The sequence below is a fragment of the Dipodomys merriami genome, unplaced genomic scaffold, assembly GCF_024711535.1.
Source record: "Dipodomys merriami isolate MVZ:Mamm:240054 unplaced genomic scaffold, mDipMer1.0.p SCAF_19, whole genome shotgun sequence".
Taxonomy (NCBI): domain Eukaryota; kingdom Metazoa; phylum Chordata; class Mammalia; order Rodentia; family Heteromyidae; genus Dipodomys; species Dipodomys merriami.
In genome coordinates, this window is record NW_027203270.1 from 22,916,520 (window position 1) to 22,942,307 (window position 25,788).

At 48.4% G+C, this 25,788-nt stretch overlaps 2 protein-coding genes across 5 annotated transcripts in view; one reads left to right on the forward strand and one right to left on the reverse strand.

Moving 5' to 3' along the window:
- Map3k3 (mitogen-activated protein kinase kinase kinase 3) overlaps positions 1 to 21,479 on the forward strand; it is a 77,337-nt gene extending 55,858 nt beyond the window's left edge. For 2 of the 4 annotated variants that reach the window (XM_070027734.1, XM_070027736.1), the window contains 10 exons: positions 6,530 to 6,663; positions 8,874 to 8,935; positions 12,048 to 12,115; positions 12,770 to 12,862; positions 13,742 to 13,933; positions 14,354 to 14,502; positions 15,142 to 15,273; positions 15,713 to 15,842; positions 16,223 to 16,400; positions 18,794 to 21,479. In XM_070027734.1, the coding sequence (XP_069883835.1) occupies positions 6,530 to 6,663; positions 8,874 to 8,935; positions 12,048 to 12,115; positions 12,770 to 12,862; positions 13,742 to 13,933; positions 14,354 to 14,502; positions 15,142 to 15,273; positions 15,713 to 15,842; positions 16,223 to 16,400; positions 18,794 to 19,022 (1,367 nt within the window). In that variant the 3' untranslated portion in view covers positions 19,023 to 21,479. Of the gene's footprint in view, positions 1 to 6,529; positions 6,664 to 8,873; positions 8,948 to 12,047; positions 12,116 to 12,769; positions 12,863 to 13,741; positions 13,934 to 14,353; positions 14,503 to 15,141; positions 15,274 to 15,712; positions 15,843 to 16,222; positions 16,401 to 18,793 lie in introns of all 4 variants that reach the window. The other 2 variants (XM_070027733.1, XM_070027735.1) reach the window with 1 other exon arrangement.
- A 1,716-nt stretch (positions 21,480 to 23,195) lies between these two features.
- Positions 23,196 to 25,387, reverse strand: Limd2 (LIM domain containing 2). Its single transcript, XM_070027737.1, has 5 exons — positions 25,274 to 25,387; positions 24,525 to 24,617; positions 24,335 to 24,379; positions 24,108 to 24,247; positions 23,196 to 24,030 (listed from the first exon to the last, which is right to left on the reverse strand). The coding sequence occupies exons 2-5, from the start codon at positions 24,564 to 24,566 to the stop codon at positions 23,871 to 23,873; spliced, it is 387 nt and encodes a 128-aa protein (XP_069883838.1). The 5' UTR covers positions 24,567 to 24,617; positions 25,274 to 25,387; the 3' UTR covers positions 23,196 to 23,870.
- Positions 25,388 to 25,788: the final 401 nt, after the last annotated feature.

Below are 25,788 nucleotides of genomic sequence, written 5' to 3' on the forward strand. Positions count from 1 at the left end.
ATTTGTTTGTTCTATTAGTCAACAGCACAGTATCCCTAAATTTATACTCAGAGTAGCTTCAGTTACTGCCAGGGAAGAGTTCCACACTTGAACTTTCTTCTGCAGGCTGTTTGAGGTCTTTTAGCATTACTTAGGTACTGATTTACCTTAGAATTGAGAACCTCTACCATGTGAATGAGATGTTTAAGCAGAAAATACACAAAATTCTGTGCCTATTTTCAGAGTCAATTTATTCTGTGCTATCTTTGCAAGTCAGGTGGGGAAGCTCTACTTCTGAGAGGCCCATGTGAGTCTTCTCACATAGCATGTCCTTGAGTTGATGCCTCTGTGAAGTGATTGGAAGTGTTCGAATGTCTTTTGCATAACCAAAGAAGCCCACTGACTTCCTGTGACTTCAGTTTCTTGAAGGATATTAAAAATAGTAGTATATACTCCCTAGGAGGTGTCTTTTAAAGAGCAACCCTTTGCAGGATTCTTTTTCTTTTTTTCTTTTTCTCCAATTTAGCATTTTTCTTTCCTTGTCTGGTCCTTGAGAGAAACCTCCATGATTAAGGGAGTTTTGTTGAGCCCCAACAGTTCGTTCCCAACTTCTCCAGGTGTTCAAAGAGCCTCAGCTGGGCCCATCAGCAGCCTGTGCAGTAGTTACACCACTTCTTCCAACACACAGTCTGATTGATATATATACAAACTAAAACTGTATCCCAAATTATCCTCCCAAAACTGGTTTCTGTCAAGAAAGAATGGAGTTGATATTGGCAGAAATCTCTAGCTATCAAACTTGTTTTCTCTCTCTCCCTCCCTCCTTACCTCTCTCTCGCTCTCTCTCCTTTTGTCCTTCTTTTCTCCCTTCTTTCCTTTTCCACCCTTCCTCCCTTCCCCATCCTCTTCTCTTCCTCCTCCACCTTCTCCTTTCTCTTCCTTCCTTTCACATCCCCATAGGGCATCTTTCCTGCAGTTCCATTTCAGGAAACCTAATACTACATCCCGGACTAATCTGGAGAAACAGCCAGTGAGCAAAGTAGCTTATTTTATTGAGGGACGGTACTTTGCTGTTTCCAGAGTTTGGGGATTTCTGGGTTGTGGAGGAGCTCTGAGGAGTATAAGGTAAGGGAGTAGAGGACTCTCATGTTTCTGTTTTTCTGCATGATATTAGGATGGGGAAAGGGCTCAGGATATTTATGTGTTGAAAACACTAGAAATATTTGTGCAGAGATGTTGTCAAAGCTTTTAAAGAGCTGGGCATCAATGGCTCACGCCTGTAATCCTAGCTACTCAGGAGGCTGAGATCTGAGGATTGCGGTTCAAAGCCAGCCCAGGCAGGAAAGTCTGTGAGACTCTTATCTCGAATAAAACACCTGAAAACTGGAAGTGGTGCTGTGACTCAAGAGGTAGAGTGCTAGCTTTGAGCCAAAGAGGGGTTATAGTTACATAAGGTAGTGATTACATCTTTTGTCTAACTTATCCCCCCCTATTCTCCACCCTCCCCCGCCCCCAAGTTGGTTTGTCTGGTAAGGTTAGAAAGGGGAAAAAGTGGGGACTGGGAAGGTAGCTCAGTGATAGAGTGCTTGCCTTGCATGCATGAGGCCCTGGGTTTGATTTCTCAGCACCACATAAATAGATAAAGCCAGAAGTGACAGATGCTGTGGCTCAAGCTTGCCTTGAGCTGAAGAGCTGAGGGATAGCGCCCAAGCCCAGAGTTCAAGCCCCATGGCCGACCAAAAAAAAAAAAAAAGGAAGAAAGAAAGAAGGGGAGAAGTTGGCTTCCAACTTTGTTTTGTTTCTTCCTCTGATTATTGAAAGTAACAGTCAGTCAGGAAAAGCTAGGTTGGAAATCTGATTTCACATATTCAGAATCCCTTACAGAAAAAATTGGTTCCAGGCACTGGTGGCTCCTACTTACAATCCTAGGTACTCAAGAGGCCAAGGTCTAAAGATCATTGTTGGAAGCCAGTCTGGGCAGGAAAGTCTGTGAGATTCTTATCTCCAATAAAATACCCTTTTCCCTTCCTCCCCCCCCCCCCAAAAAAAGCTGGAAGTGGAACTGTGGCTCAAATAGTAGAGCACTAGCTTTGAGCAAAAGAAGCTCAGGGACAATGCCTAGGCTCTGAGTTCAAGCCCCAGAAACTGACACACACAAAACAAATAAAAAGCAGAAAAGCATTAGTTAACACCAGGCATTCATGCCTTTAATCCCAGTGACTTGAAGATGGAGGTAGGAGGTTAAGACCAGCCCAGGAAAGGTTAAAGAGACCTTACTGCAAAAACTTAATACAAATAAGAGTTGGGGATGTGACTCAAGTGGTATATGCTTACTTCACATATCTGAAGCTCTGAGTACTATCCTCGTCCCATGGAAGAAGGAAGAGGAGAGAGAGAAGAAAAGCATTGATTAATGATTTCTAAAATACCTAGCTAGATGCTTGTATGATTCAGTGATGTTAGTCAATAAACCATTCCATCTTAAAAGCTGATGTGGCAAAACTACCTGTACCTGTGTGCAGTGGCCCAGTGCCTATATTCCCAGTTACTCAGGAGGTGGGGATCTGAAGATTGCAGTTAGAGGCCAGAACAGGGCAAAAAATTATTGAGACCCTTTCTCAATCAAGAAGCTGGGCATAGTGGTGTGTGTCTATGGTCCCAGCTACATGGGAGGCTATAGGTAGAAGGATTGTAATGTTAGATTGACCTCCAAATAAAAGCTGGCAAGCCTACCTGAAAAAAAATTAAAGAGGCTGGAGGTGACTCAAGAGGTAAAGCACCTTTCTAGTAACTATGAGGCCGAGTTCAAATCCCAGTACTGCCAAACAAAAAGAAAAAAAAAGGAAAATAAAAATAAATTTGGGCCAGGTGCCAGTGGCTCACGCCTACAACCCTAGCCACTCAGGAGGCTGAGATTTGAGGACTGTGGTTCAAAATCAGCCTTAGTAGGAAAATCCGTCAGCCTCTTATCTCTTAACTATCAAAAAGCAAGAGTGGAGCTGTGGCTCAAGTAATGGAGTGCTAGCTTTGAGCAAAAAAGCTCATGGTCAGTGCCCATGCCCTAAGTTCAAGCCCCAGGATCTGCATACATACACATAAATATTGGCTCTGTATTCTCTTAACTGTAAAACAGGGATAAATTCCTGCTTTCCAGTGTGGAGTCTCTTTTCTGTTAAGTAAAGCAAATGCTTATGTATGTCTCAGGATTATTGTATAGATGAGGACTATGTTCAACAAAAGTGAAGTACTACTTATGTGTAAGATAATATTACTCATAATAGGAAGTTTGGAAGTAGGTAGCAGTGGAAGAGGCAGCCTCTTGCTGGCTGCAGAGTCAGTTGGGTAGTCTTACCAGATCCAGGTAGACAGGAAGTAAGAGAGCCACTGCAGGGAGGAACAAAACAGCAGAGAGAGAGAGAGAGATGCCCAGGCATATCCTGTTACCTTGCTCTGAATTCCAGCTGTTTCCTAAAACTTAAGAGGCTTAAGCTGATGTACAGGGGTCCTCCTTACCTTTGCAGTTTTGTTTTTCATGGTCAACTATAGTCAGAATCTTGTGGAGTTTTCTTCTTTTTCTTTTTCTTTCTTTCCTTTTTTTTTTCTTTTTTGTCAGTTGTGGGGCTTGAACTCTAGGCCTAGGCACTGTCCCTGAGCTCTTCAGCTCAAGACAAGTGCTACCACTTGAGCCACAGTGCCACTTCCAGTTTCCTAGTGGTTTATTTCGAGATAAGAGTCTCACGGGGCTGGGAAGGTGGCTCAATGGTAGTGCTTACCTTGCATGCCTGAGGCCCTGGGTTCAATTCCTCAGCACCACAGAGGCAGAAAAAAGCCAGAAGTGGCGCTGTTGCTCAAGTGGTAAGGCGTTAGCCTTGAGTTGAAGAGCTGAGGGACAGCACCCAGGCCCAGAGTTCAGCCCCCACAACAGACAAAAAAAAAAAAAAAAAAAAAGTCTCACAGGCCTTTTTGCCTGGGCTGGCTTTAAACCACAATCCTCAGATTTCAGCCTCCTGAGTAGCTAGGTAGCTAGGATTACAGACATGAGTTACCAGCACCCAGCCTTGTAGAGTTTTGTAGAGTTTTTGTTTTTTGTTGTTTTTTTTTTGGGGGGTCCGGCCATGGGGCCTGAACTCTGGGCCTGGGCGCTGTCCCTCAGCTCTTCAGCTCAAGGCTAGCGCTCTACCACTTGAGCCACAGCGCCACTTCCGGCTTTTTTCTTTTTGCTTATGTGGTGCTGGGGAATCGAACCCAGGGCCTCATGCATGCAAGGCAAGCGCTCTACCACTGAGCCACCTTCCCAGCCCCTGTAGAGTTTTTTAAAAGACAGTGTCACACTGTGTTGTCCAGGCTGGCCCCAAACTGGGCTTATGCAATCTTCATGTCACAGCCTCCCAAGTAGTTAGAATTACAAGCACAAGCTACCATTCCTGGTTCAGTCAGGAAATACTAACTGGAGAAATCCAGATATAATCAATTCATCAGTTTATTTATTTTTATTTTTTTATTTTTTATTTTATTTTTTTGCCGGTCGTGGGACCTGAACTCTGGGCCTGGGCTCTGTCCCTCAGCTCTTCAGCTCAAGGCTAGTGCTCTACCATTTGAGCCACAACTCCACTTCTGGCTTTTTCTGCTTATGTGGTGCTGAGGAATCGAACCAAGGGCCTCATGCATGCAAGGCAAGCACTCTACCACTAAGCCACCTTCCCATTCCCAATTTATCAGTTTAAAATGTACCTCATAAATGCAAATAAAGACAACCCTGAGATACCACCTTACCCCAGTCAGAATGTCCCACATCCACAAATCAGCCAACAACAAATGCTGGAGGGAATGTGGAGAAAGAGGAACCCTATTACACTGCTGGTGGGAATATACACTTATATAACCACTTTGGAAAGCAGTCTGGAGGGTCCTTAGAAAGCTAAAGATTGACCTCCCTTACGACCCAGTTATACCACTTCTAGACATCTACCCTGAACAACAGGAACCAATATACAAGGACACATGCACCTCCATGTTTATTGCAGCACTGTTCACAATAGCTAGGATATGGAAACAACCCAGATGCCCCACCACAGATAAATGGATCCAAAAATTGTGGTATCTATACACAATGGAATATTATGCAGCCATTAGAAATGACAAAATAATGGCATTTGCAGGGAAATGGATGGAGCTAGAAGAAATCATGTTGAGTGAGGTAAGGCAAGAGCAAAGAGACAAACGGTACATGTTCTCCCTGATAAGTGGATGTTAAATCCAAAATGTTAGGTGATACGACAAAATTAACAGGACTTAAGAAACAAAGAACTTCCACTCATTTGGTCAAACCACTACTAAATATCCCCATGCTGCTGATCACATGTATGGTGTATATGTGGTAACCTGTTATATGTTATAGACCGTGATAGACAATTTGCTCCAGGAAAGTTAGAATGAGCTTGTGACTTTAAATGAGCATCATTATTCCACAATACTGTGAAATTTGGGAAATTATGTAATCACTTAATCACAATTAAAAAAAAAAAGAACCTCGGAGAAGGTAGGGAGGGAAGGGATAGTAGGGGGAAAACAATGGAGAGGGTAACAATGCTCAATAGGAAGTGTACTCATTACCTTACTCATGTAACTGTAACCTTCTGTAAAGTATCTTTACAATAAAAAATAAAAAAATAAAAAAAATAAAATGTACCTCATTTGAGTTAATTGGAGATAAGAAGTCTCATGGGGCTTTCATACCTGGGCTGGTTTTGAACCATGATCCTCGGATCTCAGTCTCCTGGGTAGGATTACAGATGTGAGCTGCTAGCGCTGGCTGGCTCATCTCTTATATTTCTTATCATGATTTATATAAGGTTTACTGCTACCTGGATTTCAGGCATCTAAGGAGGTCTTGGAGCATATTTCCCAAGGATATAGGAGCATTACTATATTTATCATTTTTCTAGGATAGGAAGAACATTGGTCCTCTAAGATGAAGATAACTAACATTATATATAAATATAAATATATTTATATATGTGTGTGTATGTATTTTTTTTAATGCCAGGCACCAGAGGCTCACCCCTATGATCCTAGTTACTCAGAAGATCTGAGGGTCACTGTTTGAAGCCAGTCTGGGCATAAGATTCCAACTAACCAGTCAAATGCTGGAAGTGGTGCTTTATGGCTCAAGTGGTAGAGCACCAGCCTCGAGTGAAAAAGCTAAGCAAAAGCATGAGACACTGAGTTCAAGCTCCAGTACCAATACCAAAAATAAAAATTAAAAAACTGGTCTGTCAGATTATTATTACAGGATTTATTCTGGTTTATATTTTGTGCCAACGTTCTTGGTCATTTATGCTCTAGTGCTTGCTCTGTCACTGGAGCCTTTCTTTTGGGAAAGGACTTTGTTGGCCTCAGGAAGCTCTGGAACATGCAAGATTTTGGTGCAGGACCCATCTGAGTTGTAACTATGACTTTTAGGGCTAGTATCTACATCTGGCTCCATACCTGCTCCTATTGGGCACATGTTCTGGATTCTGTTGTTAAAAGCCTGGTTATTGTGTTGTAGGCTCCCAGAACCCTGGTCGAAGCTCACCTCCCCCTGGCTACGTGCCTGAGCGACAGCAGCACATTGCCCGACAGGGATCCTACACCAGCATCAACAGTGAGGGAGAATTCATCCCAGAAACCAATGAGCAGTGTGTGAGTATGGGGTGGGCACCAAGATATGATTTCAGCCTCCTGAGTAGCTAGGATTATAGGCATAAGCCACCGGCGCCTGGCTCCCCAACTTTTAATTCACCTGCCTAGTTGAAGAGTATTACTCCTGCAAACACGCCATTCAAAATAGGTCCATTTCAGAAGCTTGGTGACTGGGTACCTGTAATACTGGCTATTCAGGAGGTTGAGATCCAGAGGATTGTGGTTCAAAGCTAGCCTGGGCAAAAATGTCTGTGAGACTTCATTTCCAACTAACCAGTAAAAAATCTAGGCTGGAAGTAAGCTAAGCAAGCAAGCCAAACAAATATGAGGTCCTGAGTTAAAACCTTAGTACTGCCAAAATGGAAAAAAATATCCACTTGAAAGGGACCAAAATAGCATAGTATGTCATGAAAGAATATTCCTTTGGGACTTTCTTGAAAAGTGAAACTAAGATAAGTTTATTTGTTTTTCTTTAATCAGATTTAGGTAATAGTTGCATGTATTTGCTAATTTTTAGAATGAACAAATCATGATTCAGGTTAATTTTGTTGGCTTAATTTTCTTACAGAAATTTTGCCAGCACAGTGTCACTTCCTTTACTTCCCCTTTGATTTCTGCAGCACTCTCATGAGGGTCATGTTTTGCAAAAGCATCCATGGGATTTGGCAGCTTTTCCTAAGGCCTCCCTTGAGCCTTTGGTATTCTCCCATCATCACACCTGCTGTATTTATTATTGCACTCATCCATATTCTTGTTTCTGTCAACTGATCTAACATTGCCAAGTATGTACTTGATGGATTGGGAGCAATTTTTTCTCATGGTGATTTCATCTACTTTGGGATCTCTTGTATTCTAGATATTCTAGATTAATAATATTACTTTGCAATTAATTTACCTTGATTGGCCAAGGTTGGTTTGGGGGCCTTTTTTTTTTTTTTTTTTTTTTGCTTGCCGGGGGCTTGAACTCTAAGCCTGGTCTCTAACTCTGAGAATCTCTGTGCTCAAGGCTAGTGCTCTTATCACTTGAGCCACAGCACCACTTTCAATGCTTTCTAAGTAGTTTATTGGAGATAAGAGGCTCAGAAAGGGCTGGGAAGGTGGCTCAATGGTAGAGCGTTTGACTTCCATACATGAGGCCCTGGGTTCGATTTCCCAGCACCACATAAGCAAAAATTTTTAAAAAGCCAGAAGTGGCGCTGTGGCTCAAGTGGTAGAGCTCTAGCCTTGAGCTGAAGAGCTGAGGGACAGTACCCAGGCCCAGAGTTCAGGCCCCACGACCAGACCCCCCCCAAAAAAAAAGTCTCAGAAAGTAGTGCTGTGGCTCAAGCGGTAGAGCACTCGCCTTGAGCTGAAGAGCACAGGGACAGCGCCTAAGCCCAGAGTTCAAGCCCCATGACTGACAAAAAAAAAAAAAAGGAAGGGTATGTGTGGATTATATGCAAATACCGTGCTATCTTATAAAAGGGATTTCAGCATGCACAGATTTTGATATCTGCAGGAATTCTGGAACTGATCCCACATGGATATGAAGGAACAGTTGTACTCTGAAATTATAGGCTCCTCTCCCATCCCTACACTGACCCTATACTGACCCTGTACAGAGAAAATAAAAGTGGGGTGACCTTCAGGGAATTAATTAAAGCTAAGCTGGGGTTTTTTAGCGGGCAAAGAAATATTTTTATAATATTTACATAAATATTTAAATAAATACTGATTATCTCTGAATGAGAACCAACTAGTCCTATAACTTTAGGCACTTGTCCTAACCTTTCTCAGCCTATAATGTTCATCTGTGAAATAAGTTCATACTTGTCTCTGTAAACTATGAATTATGGAGTATGAACAGAAGCATGAAGATCCCACCCAAATTCACTGGAAGCTTCTACAGGGTAGTATCATCTCCAGCACCAGGTGCCAATGTTGATGAGCCAAGAAAATGCCAAGGAGAGAGGCAGTATCTCTGCTTTGCTTTCCTGGCAGAGCTCCTTGGAATGCCAGCCAAGGATTTTTCTCCTTCCTGGAAACTTTCCTTCGAAGCTAAGCAAGAGATTGGTGCCTTGCTAACCATTATTTGTACTGCATGGGAAAAGCACCCTTCCATGTTTTGACAAAAAGGACCATGTGCATGGCCCTGATTAGTTCATAAAGCCTGGGTCATCTGGCTGGGATTTTGTGTTAGGACTGGTTTTATTGTATGGCTTGCTTTACAGATGCTGGATCCTCTGAGCAGCGCTGAGAATTCCTTGTCAGGAAGCTGCCAATCCTTGGACAGGTCAGCAGACAGGTATGGGATTCTGGGTGGTTTCAGAGTTAAGGAGTAGTCATTTTTGGAACTGATGGGATAGAATTGCTTCATCTGTGTCTCCAACTCAGCTACATGTCCTTAAGCCCAGGGTTGAATCATGATGCTTACAGGAAAGCCCTTTTAAACTTTGATTTTCTAAAATGAGTTTGCATGACTTTACATGAGTTTACATGCCTTTTAATTTCTCAACCACCACAAGAATATTTTGGTTATATAATAAAATAAATGTAATAATAACTTTAAATAGCAATTCATTTATAACTAATGTTGTTCTTAGTAGTTTATATGTTTTGACTTTTGGCATATATTATGTGCTTGTACTTTTTAGCTTTGTTATGATTTGGACTGAAAAGCAAGGGATTGTTGAAGTTTTAGGGTGAAACTGAATTCTGACCCATGAATTTACTTGTATTTTTTTTTCTCTAAGTGTTTCTTATGGAATAGGAACCTGAGGTATGAAAATCAGGAAACAGAATATGTTGACTGCTTAGCAAACCATACTACTTGCTCGGTGTAGAATTCTGTTCTTATACTCTGGGAGAAAACAAGTACTGACCTTTACAAATGGCTCTGTGGTTCACCCAGGAGCTACCATGGTGTTTCTGTATTTTGTTGCTGTTGTTTTGCTTATTGGTTTTTGTCAGTCACAGGGCTTGAACTCAGGGCCTGAGCACTGTCTCTGAGGTTTTCTGCTCAAGGCTAGCACTGTACTGCTTTGCACCACAGCTCTGCTTCCTGTTTCCTGGTGGTTAATTGGAGATAAGTCTCACAGGCTTTCCTGCCCAGACTGGCTTTGAACTATGATCCTCAGATCTCAGCCTCCTGAGTAGCTAGGATTACAGGCATGAGCTACTAGTGCCCGGCTTTGTTTCTTTGTTTTTGAGACAGGGTGTCACTATATAGCATAGATTACCCTGGAACTTACTATGTAGTCCAGGCTGACCTCAAATCACAATCCTGCCTCATCTTCCTGAATGCTGGGGTTGCAGATGTATAATCCTACCACACCTGGTTTAGTGAAGGCATTTGGAGTAGGCATCAGTCTCTCTACATTTAAAAGCACATTTGATCACATTTGTCTGTGGTGAGAAGCTAGGGAGCTAGGTGGGTTTTTTGGGGGGAGGGGAGTTATTGTTGTTGTTAGTGTAACTGTTTATGTGTGTAATTATCTGTGACTGTGGCTAAATTTGTATAATGTCTTTCTAAATAGACCTGAACACGGATAAGCCCTCTTTCCTCTGTGTGGTATAGGGTATACTGATTGTTACTTGTCAGTTTGAATAATGTAGCCTTGTTTTGGGTTTGCTCTCCAGCCAGGGGAGCAAGAAGGCACAGGTAAAAGTGTTAGGAGAGGGCTGGGAGCGTGTAGCCTCGTGGTAGAGTGCTTGCCTAGCATGCATGAAACCCTGGGTTTGAATCCTCAACACCATATACACGGAAAAAGCCAGAAGTGTTGCTGTGGTTCCAGTGGTAGAGTGCTAGCCTTGAGCAAAAGCTCAGATATAAGCCCTGAGTTCAAGCCCCAGGACTGGCAAAACAACAACAAAAAAGTATTAGGACATGCTTCCACAGGCTCAGAGCTCTATCAGCGTAGGAACTAATTGGCTTTGGACTCCCTCTTAAACTTTGAATTAAGAAGTAAAGACAAGAGGTCTTCTTTACACTTAAGGAAGTATAGGGCAGTCCACTGTCACTGCTTTGAGAGTTTCTGACTGTGGCCCTCTTAAAAGGCACTTCCATCACAGAAAGGGTCATTAGGAAGAACAGCTAGATTTACCCAGTTGCTATTCTCGGGTGTTTCCTCCACCCCTCCAATGCTTTATTCTCTTCTGGGGAATGAAATCTAGCCATCTGGACTGCTTTCCTTGACACCTGGCTTGATTTTAATTCAGAGAGCTTATCTATTGTCCCTTTCTTAGATCCAAGAAAGAGCAGACCTGGAACAAGATAGTCCTAGGCCCAATCCCAGCTCAGCAAACACGTTAGTGGCTTCAGACAAGCTCCTTAACTTCTTTGTTCCTCAGTTTCCCCATCTCTAAAGGGGATCGTAACGATTAGCTTGGGAGGAAGATGCCTGTTGTGATGGCAGGAAAAGACTGGGGTCCTAGACCTAGACTTGGCTTTCTTGCTTCCTAGCTATGTCCTTAGACAAATAAATTGGAATGTTTATTCCTAACTTACAGGGTTCCTGTGAAGATTGATAATAAATAACACAGCAGCTGTTCAGTAATTGGCATCTGCTATTATATTATTTTTATTATCTTCTTTACAGAGTTGTTAGGATTAAATGAGAAAATAACTAAGAAAATACCTAAGAAAGTAGCACTTTGCAAATTATAATGTTGTTATTGTTACTACTGCTTGGAGCAGACATTTACCTGCAACAAAAGGAGGAAGAAAGGCTAAAAGTGGGGGCTTGGAAGGTTCCTTAGTGGTAGAGTACTTGCCTTGCATGCACGAGGCCCTGGGTTCGATTCCTCAGCACCACATAAGCAGAAAAAGCTGGAAGTGGCCCTGTGGCTCAAATGGTAGAGTGCTAGCCTTGAGCTGAAGAGCTGAGGGACAGCGCACAGGCTCAGAGTTTAAGCCCCATGACAAAAAAATAAAGAAAAAGCAAGGCTAAAAGTAAAAAGATACCAAGTCAGGGTAGAGTTTAGTCTGGTTTACTACTCAGGGTCCTTTGAAACTTGAGCCTCCAACTAATAAAGGGTAAATGAAGCTGGGCGCCAGTGGCTCATGCCTGGAATCCTAGCTACGCAGGAGGCTGAGATCTGAGGATCACAGTTCAAAGCCAGCCTGGGCAGAAATATCTGTGAAACTCTTAGCTCCAATAAACCACTAGAAAACCAGAAGTGGCGCTGTGGCTCAAGTGGTAGAGCACTCGCCTTGAGCTGAAGAGCTGAGGGACAGCGCCCAGGCCCAGAGTTCAAGCCCCATGACCACTCCACCTCTGCTTTCCAGTCTTGTGGATGTGGGAGGAAGTTGGAAGGGGAAGACTGTCTGATGTCCTGCCTTCTGCCTGCAGCTACTCTGGAAGTACAGGGAAGTCTATCTTGTGACTTCTTTTTGTTTTCTCTAGTCCATCCTTTCGGAAATCACGAATGTCTCGAGCCCAGAGTTTCCCAGACAACAGACAGGAATATTCAGGTGAGTTCATAGAACCCGAGTGAGCATTGTAGGGGCTATCTGGGTAGGGCCACAGACAGCTGTGGGGAGCCAGAACTGTATAGTAATTCTATGGGGCCTACAGTGTGGTTTTTTGTTTTTGTTTCTTTTCTTTTTCTTTTTTTGGTTGGTTGTAAGGCTTGAACTCAGGGCCTGGGCTCTGTCCTTGAGTTTTTTTTGTTTTTTGTTTTGGTTGTTGTTGTTTTTGTTTGTTTGTTTTGTCGGTTGTGGGCCTGAACTGTGGGCCTATGTACTGTCCCTCAGCTCTTCAGCTCAAGGTTGGCCCTCAACCACAGCTACAGCACCACTTCTGGCCTTTTCTGCTTATGTGGTACTGTGAAGAATCAAACCCAAGGCCTCATGCATGCAAGGCAAGCACTCTACCACTGAGCCACAAGGCCACTTTCCAGTTTTTTTTTTGAGTAGTTAATTGGAGATAACGTCTCCAGCGGACTTTTCTACCCGGGTTGGCTTCAGACCATAATCCTCAGATTTCAGCCTCCTGGGTAGCTAGGATTACAGGCATGAGCCACCCGCTTGGGCCTACTGTTTTAAGGCTTCCAAAGACCTGGGGTTTGTGTGGTTTATTTATTCATTGACCTACCTAGAACCCAGTAACTCTCCTGTCTTAATCAGATCGTGATACCCAGCTCTATGACAAAGGGGTCAAAGGAGGAACCTATCCCCGGCGTTATCATGTGTCTGTGCACCACAAAGACTACAATGATGGTAAGTGCATCTCCATGCTGCCCTCTGCTGGTTACCTAGAGAAAGACTCTGCTTAGCCCTTTGTGGTGAAAAAACCAGTGAGTGATGGTGGTATTGGGAAATTAGGTATTCTCCATGTCTTTTTTTTTTTTTCTTTCTTTCTTTCTTTTTTTTTGTCGGTCATGGGCCTTGAACTCTGGGCCTGAATGCTGTCGCTCAGCTCTTCAGCTCAAGGCTAGTGCTCTACCACTTGAGCTACAGCGCCACTTCTGGTTTTCTGGTGGTTTATTGGAGATAAGAGTTTCACGGACTTTCCTGCCAGGGCTGGCTTTGAACCACTATCCTCAGATCTCAGCCTCCTGAGAAGCTAGGATTACAGGCGTGAGCCACCAGCTCCCGGCGTCTTTCTTTTTTTCTGAGAAATTTTGATCTACATTTGAGGTGAGAGACAGTAGCCAAATCAGATAGGGAGGATGGTATTGGATCAACATACTGCCACTGGGAATTCTGCCTTTGAGTCCATGGAGTGCTCTGTCTCTCTGTGTTTCTGTCTCTGTCTCTCTTCCTCTCTCTGATTCCCTCATCTGTGGTAGCAGCAGATGGACAGCAGCAGCAGGGCTAGGATTAGCATACTGTTGAGAACTATTGAGACTTAAACAGTGGGTTGGCCTTGCAAGGAGCATGTGAATCAGCCCTCTTCCTTCGCTGTGGCCAGGGCTACCAGAACCTAGGCTACATCTTAATTTCTGCTTTTGTTTTGATTCTTGGGTAGTTTAGAACAACAGCCTTCCTGGCAGGAAACTGGTGGGACGGCAGATAGGATGGGCAGGAGCTGGTGGTGTCCCTTCTGGCTGCCTTGCACATTTAACCTTGTTTTCTCCGGCTGCTGCATTCTTTTAGGTAGAAGAACATTTCCCCGAATACGGCGACATCAAGGCAACCTATTCACCCTGGTGCCTTCCAGCCGTTCCCTGAGCACAAATGGCGAGAACATGGGTCTGGCTGTGCAATACCTGGACCCTCGTGGGCGCCTGCGGAGTGCAGACAGTGAGAACACTCTCTCTGTGCAGGAGAGGAGTGTACCAACCAAGTGTAAGGACTGCCACTTGCTGAAGGCCAGGAGCTCAGCTGGGCCACTGGAACACTGAGGCGTAGCAGTGGACAGCTCTGGACCATAGGCCAAACTCCACTGTTGTGTGACAAGCCATTTAGTATTTCCATATTTAAGTTTAGAGCATGCCCTCAATTCCTGCCATGTTAAGATGTTTAGGAGCCTTAGAAGTAAGGTATTTGAGCAATTCGCTGTGACTTTAGCCAGTCCTTGGCTTCTTAGCATTCTGACCTTAAGGTCCTATCAACCAGGGCATTGGGACTGATCCAGAGGTGATGGAGATTCTCTATTGAGAGGGGATGGTGCTGGATAAGGGGGGAGCCTGAGCCAGCTGGAGCTCATGAGGAGTGTTCCCAGAAAGAATTTGCACAGCATAATACTTTCCTACTGTTCTTCTCTAGCTCCTAGTGCCCCCATCAATTGGCGCCGAGGGAAGCTCTTGGGCCAGGGTGCCTTCGGCAGGGTCTATTTGTGCTATGATGTGGACACAGGACGGGAACTTGCTTCCAAGCAGGTCCAGTTCGACCCAGACAGTCCTGAGACAAGCAAGGTACTACCTGCCTTCCCCATACTCTGACCTGTAATTCAATTCTTCCCTTCCAACCAAAATTCCTGTCTTATTGTTATTGCACAGAGTAATGGCTGGAGGTGTTACAGGTTGACTTCCTATCAGTTCCCCTGCAAGCTTCCTTGCCGTTCACCCTAGCCCATGAGTGAAGGGATGATGACCCAAAGAGCAATGAGCAGCTAGATAAGGGGCACTGAGTCCATGCCAGAGTCCCAAGCCACCCAAACTAACATGTGATGACCAGTGCCATAAGGATACCATCCATCCCAACTCTCGATAGACACCTTCAACCCAGGAAGAAACTGTAGTGTTCACTCACTTGGTCTAACTCCTAATGAAGGAGTCATATAGTTTCCACCTCCATTTAGGTGGACAAATATGTTGTAACTTTACCTCAGCTTTCACAGTCCCTCCTCCCTGTCTGCCTACCCCCAGGCTGGAAGTGCTATATGTCAAGAGCTGTCTAGCATTGTGACCAAGGCCCAGACAGTTTGAGTCCCAGTTTCCAGCAGAAATTTCCAAGACAGACCCCGGAGAGGCCTAGATGAGAGCAGGCTGCACTGATCCATGTGGTCAGACCTGGGGACCTGGGCACTCAGGTGATCACTGACCCCTCCCTAGGAGGTGAGTGCTCTGGAGTGTGAGATCCAGTTGCTGAAGAACTTGCAGCATGAACGCATTGTGCAGTACTACGGCTGCCTGCGAGACCGTGCTGAGAAGATTCTGACCATCTTCATGGAGTACATGCCAGGGGTATGTGCGCCTTAAATGCATGTGAAGCTCTCGGAAGAGTTTGATCTGAGGCTGGGTGTGGGGAGGGCTGACCTCCTGAGTGAGGCTCCAGAGGTTCTGGAGAGCCAGGTAAAGTAATGGCAGGAGTTAGGTCAGGAGAGCCCTACCTGTTGGCTGCAGTGAGTATGCAAAGTGAGAAATGTCTCAGGTCTGACCTAACCTGGGCTGACACTGAGGGCTGGTCCTTGTCTAGTAAGCATAGCCCCTATTGCTAGATTTGGGTGTAGATTTACTTAAGGGAAGAACTGCTCCATGGTTTTCTCCAAGCTACCTGGCAAGCTGAGCCACACTTCACAAATGGGATGGATCATTCTTTGCTACAGTACTAGGGGTTGGAAAGAGCTTCATTTCCTCTTCCACGTACCCCTGAGGGGATCTCTCTGACTCCTTGTGTCTCTAGGGCTCAGTGAAAGACCAGCTGAAGGCCTATGGAGCCCTGACGGAGAGTGTGACCCGCAAGTACACACGGCAGATCCTGGAGGGCGTGTCCTACCTGCACAGCAACATGATTGTGCACCGGGACATCAAAGGTGAGGCGGGCCAGGCCCTGTCCAATCCATGAGGGGCTGGGCACTGTCAGTCCTTGAGGGACCAGTGCTGCCAACCCCCAAGATTTAATTATTGGTAGGCCAGCCCCTTAACCATCTGAACTTTCAAAAAAGTGGCATTTCAGATGCCTTCCTGTCAGGGTACTGGTGTGAAGATTGGTTAACAATTTCAGAACACCCTGAAGTGAGATGCCACTGTTGGTCACGGAGGCCTCCCTTCACAGTGCTGTTGGCTTTTTGCAGCTATGTCTAATTCACTGGCAGCCCCTGCCTTCCCAGCAGCCATCCATGACCTGGGAGTGGGGAATGGTAGAAAACGTGAGCAGATCCAAAGTGGTAACCTCTGCATGTTCACATTCTAGGAGCCAATATTCTCCGAGATTCTGCTGGCAATGTGAAGCTTGGGGATTTTGGAGCCAGCAAACGCCTACAGACCATATGCATGTCAGGAACAGGCATGCGCTCCGTCACTGGCACACCCTACTGGATGAGCCCTGAGGTTATCAGTGGTGAGGGCTACGGAAGGAAGGCAGACGTGTGGTGAGCACTGAGATTTGCTGACTGTAGGTGATCTAAGTTGGAAATTATCTTAGGCACTTTGCAGTATGGCAGAGAGACAGAAAACCTGCCTCTTGTGGGCTGGAGTACCCAGGGCTTAGACTCCATGTGGGTGGAAGGTGCATGTAGTAGCACACAGGACAAATGGGGTATGTTTTAACCCCAAATAACAAAACTGTGCTGGGAACTCAAAGGGGAAAAAAAAAATCCCTCATATTTGCTGAACTTGTTTGAAAATCAGGATCTACTCTAAAGGCCTTTGTCTATAAACTAAACAAAAGCAGACTTTGCCCATTCTAATGTTCTGCTTAACATTTTTCTTTTTTTTTCTTTTTTTTGGGGTCTGGTCGTTGGGCCTGAACTCTGGGCCTGGGCGCTGTCCCTCAGCTCTTCAGCTCAAGGCTAGCACTCTACCACTTGAGCCACAGCGCCACTTCCGGCTTTTTTCTTTTTGCTTATGTGGTGCTGAAGAATTGAACCCAGGGCCTCAGGCATGCAAGGCAAGCGCTCTACCACTGAGCCACCTTCCCAGCCCCTGCTTAACTTTTTTCTATCTGTGGAAAAGACCCAAGAGTGGGGAGAACTTCTGTGCTAAGGCAGTTATTGTCAAGCTGAATAACAGTCCCCAAAAGATGTCTGTATTCTAGCCAAGCATTGGTGGTTCACACCTGTAATCCTAGCTACTCAGGAGACTGAGATCTGAAGATCACAGTTCAAATCCAGCCCAGGAAGGAAGGTCCATGAGACTCTTATCTTCAGTTAACCACCAGAAAATCAGAAGTGGAGCTGTGGCTCAAAGTGGTAGAGCACTTGTATTGAACAGAAGAGCTCAGGGACTATACCCAGGTCCTGAGTTTAAGCCCCATGACTGATTTAAAAAAAAAAAAAAAAAGAAGTGGTGCTGTAACTCAAGTGGTAGTGCTAGCCTTGAGCTGAAGAACTGAGGGACAGCGCCCAGACCCAGAGTTCAAGTCCCATGACCAACAAAAAAAAAAAAAGAACTGTTTGGGGCTGGGAAGGTGGCTCAGTGGTAGAGCGCTTGCTTTGCATGCCTGAGGCCCTGGATTCGATTCCTCAGCACCACATAAGCAAATAGAAAAAAGCCGGAAGTGGCACTGTGGTTCAAGTGGTAGAGCTAGAGCGCTAGCCTTGAGCTGAAGAGCTGAGGGACAGTGCCCAGGCCCAGAGTTCAGGCCCCACGACCGGACCCAAAAACAGAAAGTCTACATTTTAAACCCTAGAATCTGAAAATAATGACAACCTGGCCTTTGTAGCTGCAACTAAAGACTTGTCTAAGTGGGGCACAGTGGTTCTTATATCAGGGAGGCAGGAGGTCAGTGTGGGCAGTGGGAGATGTGGCAATAGAAGTACCAGGCTAAAGTGAGGTTAAAAAAATGTAGAAGTGGCTGAGGGTGTGGCTCAGTGGTAGAGCATATATTTAGTTCTATGGGTTTGATCCCTAGCACCAGAAAACACAAAAATCATTTAAAAGCTGGGCACTGGTGGCTCATGCCTGTTATCGTAGCTACTCAGGAGACTGAAATCTGAGGATTACAGTTTGAAGCCAGCCCAGATTAGAAAGTCCATGAGACTTTTTTTGTTGTTGTTGTTGGTCGTGGGGCTTGAACTCTGGACTTGAGCGCTATCCCTCCTCAGCTCTTCAGCTCAAGGCGAGTGCTCTGCCACTTGAGCCACAGTGCCACTTCCAGTTTTCTAATGGTTTATTGGAGATAAGAGTCTCACGTGGACTTTCCTCCCTGGGCTGGCTTTGAAGTGTGATCCTCAGATCTCAGCCTCCTGAATAGCTAGGATTACAGGTGTGAACCACTGGCACCTGCTCCATGAGACTTTTATCTCCAGTTAACCACCAGAAGCTACAGTGGAACTGTGGCTCAAAGTGGTAGAGTGCTAGCTCAAGCCCCACAACTGACTTTAAAAAAAAAAGGGAGAGAGAGAAAAGAGAAGAAAAGAGAAGAAATATAGATGATGTCCAGAAGCTAGAAAAGCAAGGAAACAGCTTCCAGAAAAAACAAAAACAAACACCATCCCTGTGATACCTTAACTTTAGCCCAGGGAGAGGCCAATTTTTAGACTGCTGCACTGTAAGACAGTAAGTTTGTATTGTAATTGTGCCACTACATTTATGGTATGGTGTAGCAGCAACAAGAAAGTAATCCAATATTGTTGAAATCTTTCTGTCAGTGCTCAGCAGTTCTTTCCCCCAGTCTCAGGAAATCTTTCAGTGAAGCAGTACTGTGATGTCATCTCTCAGCCTGGCCCATCCTGTCTCAGTGTGATCTCTTTTCATCACAGTGAGTTGTGGGCAGGTGAGAGCCCAGAACTGGCTGAGGTGTGACATGAGGTTCTTTCTCCAGGAGCCTAGGTTGCACTGTGGTGGAGATGCTGACAGAGAAACCACCTTGGGCAGAGTATGAAGCTATGGCCGCCATTTTTAAGATTGCCACCCAGCCCACCAATCCTCAGCTGCCCTCCCACATCTCTGAACATGGCAGGGACTTCCTGAGGCGCATTTTTGTGGAGGCTCGTCAGAGACCTTCAGCTGAGGAGCTGCTCACACACCACTTTGCACAGCTTGTGTACTGAGCTCTCAAGGCCACACTGCTGCCGGCCACCTCCTACTGTGTGGGCAAGGGGCTGCTGTGGGGCTCAGTGAAGTTGCTGCTTCTCCCAGGCAAGGCTGTGTATGGTGGAGCTGCAGTCCAGCCAGTGTTCATCTGTACCCCTTCTGCCAGAGCTCAGAGCCAGGATGCAATGGCTACTGTAGCTTCAAGGACTGGGAACCCCCCCCCAGCCTGCCAGACCCAGGATCCCCAGTATCCTATGTTCAACATGGAGGGGACAGGGCTGGGAACAGTGTGCAAGATGGCCGTGGGCCCTGCCCACCCCTGGGATGTGCCCTGACCCTGCAGTCAGCACTGAAGTCTGGAGATGCTGGGGCACAGGACTGATGCAAGGGTATGAATAGTGTTATTTTCATTCAGAGTGTTACTGTTTTTTCTCCCAGTGTCGAGACCACCATGGTATCTCTGGGCTGGATGAGCCCTCACAAGCCTAAAGTAAAGCCCAACATCCTCCAACCAACAGAAGGCAGGGGCCCAGGCTGCCCGCCCTCACCCTTAGAGCCCCCAGGTCACTTTGCCAGTCCTGTCCTTTACCAAAGATGAATGAAGCAAATGTATACTGCCTTATTCAGGGAAGGAGGAGCCTGCCCTGCCTGCCCCTGTGACCTTGTCCCCCCAAGCAGGGGTCTGAGATGTGGAACTGCCCCCCACTGAGCGGGGAGACCCAGTTTTGTCAATGCAATTAATTGTCTCTGTTTTACAACTTGGAGTCACTCTTATGCTGTATCCAGTTTTGAAACTGGAGACTGTACCCTCAGGGCTCTGAGTGCTTGTGTGGGCCTGGACCTTGAGCTGGATTGGAAAGAGCTGATGAGATGGCCTTTGTGCTCCTTGCCTGGCATCTGCTCCCCAAGTGCACAGAAGTGGACAATATTGCAAGGGCATATGGCACAGCTAGGTGCCTAGAGTTCCACTGGGCCCATCAGGAGGGATTATCTCTGGCAGTCTGAGTTGTGATCTTGCCTGGCCAGAGCCCACTCCACCTGGTAGAAGAGAAAGCCCCTGTGCTGCCACCAACTGTCCTATACCACCAGCTCTGTGTTTCCTTAGCTCTGCCCCTCCCAGTGAGTTCTTGGCCCCTTTCCTACCTGGAGGAAGAATGGCAACAGGGGTCAGGGAAACAGTATCTCCAAGCAGCTTAGAGTTGGCCGAATTTACCTCAGCCTGGGCGCTGGTCCTTTCTTCCGGCCCCTCCCTTCCAAAATGTGCCTATTGCTAGAGCTCCTCCCTCCCAACTTCCAGTTTCCTTGGGAGTTGTCATTAAAGGAAAAAAAAGTCAATGCCCAGGGATGGGCGTCTCCAGGGAGCTGGAGACTAGCACCAGGCAGCTCATTGCCAGCCATGCCCACTTCCCTGTGGGCTAGAACAAGCCAAAGCCTTCGTTGTATGTTGACGATGCACTTTTATGAATGTAGTTTCTATCGCTGTTTTTTAGCCTTTTCACATCATGTAATGTGAGGCCTTGTACTTGTTAATTTATATCTCAGATCATATTTGATGGTTTTTATATATATCAATTCTAGACTGTTACAGGTGATGGACGCCTCAAGAGAGAAGAGAAAAATGGAAGCAGCTAGTTTTTACAAGAAATGTGTGTTGCACAGTGCCAATTGGGGCTGGGCCCTTGTACCATCCCCATTCTCCCAAGGGCCTCTATCAGATCACCCGCTGAGGCTGGTGAGCCTGAGAGTTCACCAAGCACCTGCTCCTGCCTGCCATCTCAGCCCTTGTTCAGGGTGGTGACTGGTCCTTCATCTCGACCAAAGCTGCCAGTGGTAGCTCGGCCTCTCCTCAGCCCATTCCCCAAGAGGAAATAGAGTGTGGTGCCACTGACAAGATGAGACGACCCTGCGCTTTGTGTGTCCCATCTTCAGGCTCTCACAGAGCCCCGCCCCCAGGGTCTTACCTCATAGGGAAATGTGTTTTAAAACCAAATTTTCAAAAAAGCCAACAAATCCTGCACTCCAGAAAACAAAAGCACCCTGATTTTTTTGTGTGTGCCAAAAACTGTGGACGTGATGGCTCAGCATCCTCAGGACCAAGCTGTTGCCTAATTTTAATTTATTGTTTCTTATTAACTCATCAAGATAAAAAGTTGTGGGGCTCTACAAGGTCCTGGACTCAAAGCAGTTTCCTAGCAGCTCTAGGGCTTGATGTGGGGAAGAGGCCATTCTGCTAGTTTCTTATCATTCCATGGGGTGCATCTGCCCAGGCCACCACCACACAAAAGGCCCAGGGCTGGATCAGTGTGCATTCTGCCACCCTTTTACCCCTCCAGCCCACCCAGCTCTGTGTCTGAATTGTGGATCATGCAGAAGAACCTGCAGCCATAGTTAGCTGACTATACTTTGACCGAGTGCTTGCAGTGCAAAGCCAGGCCAGTGTCACACATTACTTACAATAAAAGGGATCATTTATACCAGAGGGGTCCTGTGGCCATGCTTGTGGTTGTTGTGGGTGGAGGAGTAAATGTTCACTTGGCAACAAGCTTGGACTCCTGGAATAGACTCCAAGAAGTGGGGTCCCCTTCTGGTGGCCGAGTACCAGTTAGCTCTGAGATGGTCCCTCCTTCCCCTCCCTCCCTCTTGCTTTTTCCATGCTCTACTGAGAGGGCACTATTGGCCATTCTAACTGGAACATCATCAGTGGCCAGATCATTAGAACTTAATGGCCCAGAGGTATCCCTTAGTCTCATCATTGCAAGACAGCAGTCAAAAGTAACCCCTCCAGCATCTTCCCTGGCCCACCTGCCACTTGCTTAAACTGAATAGGAAAGACAGTTCTTGTCCCCAGCAGACCTCTGGCACAAGGAACTCCTTGAGGTTCAACTCCAAATGAAGCTCTGGGCTCTTGTGCTTCAAGGACTCAGGCCTTAGCTGCCACCCCTGCTTACTGAGTACACTGAGGACACACTGGTTCATTTGCCCTCAGGGCTAAAGATTTGAGTTGAAAAGCCAAAAAATCCTCTCGGAGCTAGGCATTGGTGGCTCATGCCTGTAATCCTAGCTACTCAGGAGGCTGAGTTGTGAGAATTGAGGTTCAAAGCCAGCCCAGGCAGGAAAGTCTGTGAGACTCTTATCACCAATAAAGTACTCTCAAAAAGCCTGAAGTAGTGCTGTGGCTCAAGTGTTAAGAGTGTTAGCTTTAACCAAAAGAAGCTCAGGGACAGCACTCAGGCCCTGAGTTCAAGCCCCAGGACTGACACAAAAGGAAAAATTCTCTAAGAGTTTGTTCTCGGGCTGGGAAGGTGGCTCAGTGGTAAAGTGTTTGCCTTGCATGCATGAAGCCCTGGGTTCGATTCCTCAGTACCACATAAGCAGATTTTTTTAAAAAAAGCCAGAAGTGGCGCTGTGGCTCAAGTGGTAGAGTGCTAACCTTGAGCTGAAGAGCTGAGGGACAGCGCCCAGGCCCAGAGTTCAGGCCCCTTGTTCCACCTATTTATCCCATGGTTTGCAGAAGTCAGTATAGCAGGTCTGGGGCAGGACAACCCAGACTTCTGTTGGGTAGGAGTGGGGTATAGGGAAGCTTCCAGCGTCACCTCTGTGTTCCTGGACTCTGAGGAGCAGTTTCTACCTGGATGACCTGACTTGAGAGGCTTCCCCTCTCCTGAAATCTTAAGAAGACACAGGGAATTAGAACAAGAAAGGCCATAGTCACTGAAACCTTTCATAGCACTTACTGGCTCTGCAAGGACCCATCATTGAAGATTTCCAGAGCCAAAGGGCCAGGAAGGAACTGGACACCTGGGAGCAGCTAGTAGAAAGGGGCCAAATCAGGACTTAGTCAAAGGGTTCTGCCCTACATCCCACTCTCCTGTAGAGCAGATAGTCTGAGCACCATCGATGCTTATACTTACTTGCACTCCTCAGGATAGAGGTGTCAATGTATGGACAGTGAGCAGGGAGAGACAGAGTGGGGATTTCAGATAAAGACGTCAATTCGATGGCATAGCATCATGCTTGGGCCAAGGACCACCCCATCTTCTCAAGCTGGCTAGCAGTGTTTCCTGACACCCACTAACCCCCCCCCCAACCATGGACCATGAGGGTTCCGGGTTCCCCTTCCCCTCGCCATACGCCTTTACATCTTTCCACAGCCCCTCCCCCCCAATCAGGCCACAATACAGAGTCAGGGATCTGTTTAAACATGTTTAAAATAGGGTCGGTCACAACAGAATGACAGAAACAATGGAGAAGATTGGGGGACAATTCCCCCGCTGGTCACTGAGGCTGTAGCCTGGTGGCTTTTAACTTTGTGGTGCATGGGAGTCCCAAAGCAGCAGGCCCTGCTTTGTCACTTCCCCATCCCCTCCCCCACCACCTTGGTGGCCCCATGATGCCCAGCAGGTGGCACTCTTGCTCTCCTCCCAGTCTCAGGTGGCTCAGGACCAGGCTAAGGGCAGAGGTAGATGGGTAGACTTGGGGCCCACAAAAGGCCCAGGTGGCAGTGAGGGAGCTTGGGACCCTGAGGGGGGATAGCATGCGGACTCCTTGCTGGAGAAAAGGCACCTAGATAGGGAAGCTGGGCTTGGCCTCCCGGGGGGGGGGCCACGGGTAAGGTGGGGGTGGGTTGAAGATAGCAGGAAGCAGGGTGGCCAGCAAACCCAGTCCTGGTTCCCAAATTCCCACCCACTGAGGAAGGAAGGAATTCTGGGGCAAAGAGCCCTGTGCCGGGAACTCGGCCTGAGCTAGCCTTGCCTCCTTCCCACCCTGCCCCACCCCCCAGCCCAGATCAACCCCTTTCCCACCCTTCTTCCCGCTGGCCAGCTCCAGGCCCTCTACTACGGAGGGAGTGGAGGGGCGGAAGGGGCTCAGGCTGTCTTGGTGCCCAGGTCCACCTCCTTGTGGGCCCAGAGCTCCTTGTGCTGTTTGCGGCCAAACCCCTCATCGTAGTTGCCTTTGCTCTTAAAGAGCTGTTGAAAGTGGGGTTTGCAGTAAAACTCGCCATGCAGCGCCGCGTAGCTGCCCAGGCTGCAGAAGCAGAACACACGGGTCAGGCAGGGTCAGGCCTGGAAGCGCGGGCAGGGGCGGGCGGGGCGGGGGCGCACCTGAGCTTGGTGTGGCAGTGTTTGCAGCAGAAGCAAGAGTTGTGGAAAACAAGCTTGTCTGCCACCAGCCGCTCCATGGGGTACACTGTCTTCTGACAAGCTGAGCAGGTCTCCTTCACCTGGGCCCGCAGGCTGAAGGACTGGAGAGGAGGGGGCGGGGGCACTCAGCCAGGGGCCTGACCGGTACCCACCTGTTCCTCCACCCACACTCACCCTCCGGGCCCTACCTTGGAGCGTTGCACAGTGCTGCTGCCACCGCTGCCTTTGGCTTCCTGAAAGAGGGGTGATCAGGGCGATCAGGAGCAGCCCTGGAGCGGCCCAGCCTGGATCCGAGGGGCGCTCAAGGGGGGGGGGGGACAGAGAGTGGGAAGTATACTCTCTGCTCCCCTTCCCCCTCCCCCCTCGCTGGTAACCTACGTGAGACGGGGTGGTCTGGGCGGCTCCCGCAGCCTGGAACATGCTGGTCCAAGGTGATGGTGGCCCCGACAGAGACGCGGCACCCGCTGGGTTCTGCAAGGGGAAGTCGGTCGGTGGGGCCCCCGGCAGGCCCTCCCCCAGCCTGCGGGGTGGGGATGTTGACAGGCAGGGGGCTGGGGGGCTGCGGTTGGGACTTTCCCTAAGTCATTTCCTGTTGCTCTGGGTCTTGCCACTTCCGCCCCCCACCCACCCCCTCGCCGCCGGCCCTCACGCTGCTCCCCCAGGGGCCGGGGTCCCCGAGTGGAGCCTTGTGTGGGGAAAGAACAAAGTTAGCGGCGGCTGCAGGGGGCAGGGGGGGCTCCTCCCGGGGTGAGGGCAGGTCAGGAGAGGGCGGGGCCGGACGCGGCCTGGCGAGAACCCGCTGCCCCGGCCTGACCCGCACCTCACGCAGACCCGGCGCGGGCCCCGGGCGCCCAGCCCCTGGACAGCGCTCGCGCCCCGCTCCCGCCCCGCCCGGCCGCGCCGCAGCCCGCGCCCCGCTCCTCGGCCTCCGGACCCGCGGGGCCCCCGCCAAGGGCCGGCCCCATAGGACCGACGCGAGCTTCTGGATCCCCGGGACCACAGCAACACCCGGAGCCGCCGGGCATCGGGACCCCGCGAGCTGCGGTGGGGTCGGCCCGCGCCCCCCACCGCGGCGCCTCGCTTCGAGCACCCGAGAAGGCCCTCCCCTCCACCCCCCAGGGTCTCACCGGGCCCCGGCCTGGGCCGTGGGGCGGGGGTCTGTCTCAGGGAGGGGGGAAGCCTCGGGTGCGAGCAGGGCGCGGGCACGAGCGCGAGCTGCCGCCGCCGCCGCCGCCAGTGGTCCCCGAGCGGCCGCCACCGCCTTCTCGCGGCGCCACCCCCACCGGCCCCCGCCCCGCGCCCGCCCATTGGCTCCGCGCGCCCGGAGCCGCCTCCGGGGCCCCGAGCTGCAGCCGACCCTCCTCTGCGCTTTGTCTTCCCCTCGCTCGCCGGCCCCCGCCTTTGTCTGCCCCCCACGCCGGCCCCTCGCCGCCCGCGGACCCCTCGATCGCCGCCGCCTCGGGAGAACCGACGGCGAGGGGCTCCAGGCGCCGGCGCGTGGGGAAGGGACGGAGAAAGAGACCGACCCCCCCCCCCCCGCCCCGTACCGCCCGGCGCTGTGCAGGGGCGAGTTCTGGTTGTGGTTACGGTGCTGGCGCCTTTTGTTGCCTCAGTTTCCCCTGTTGGCCCTTGTAGTTTCGGG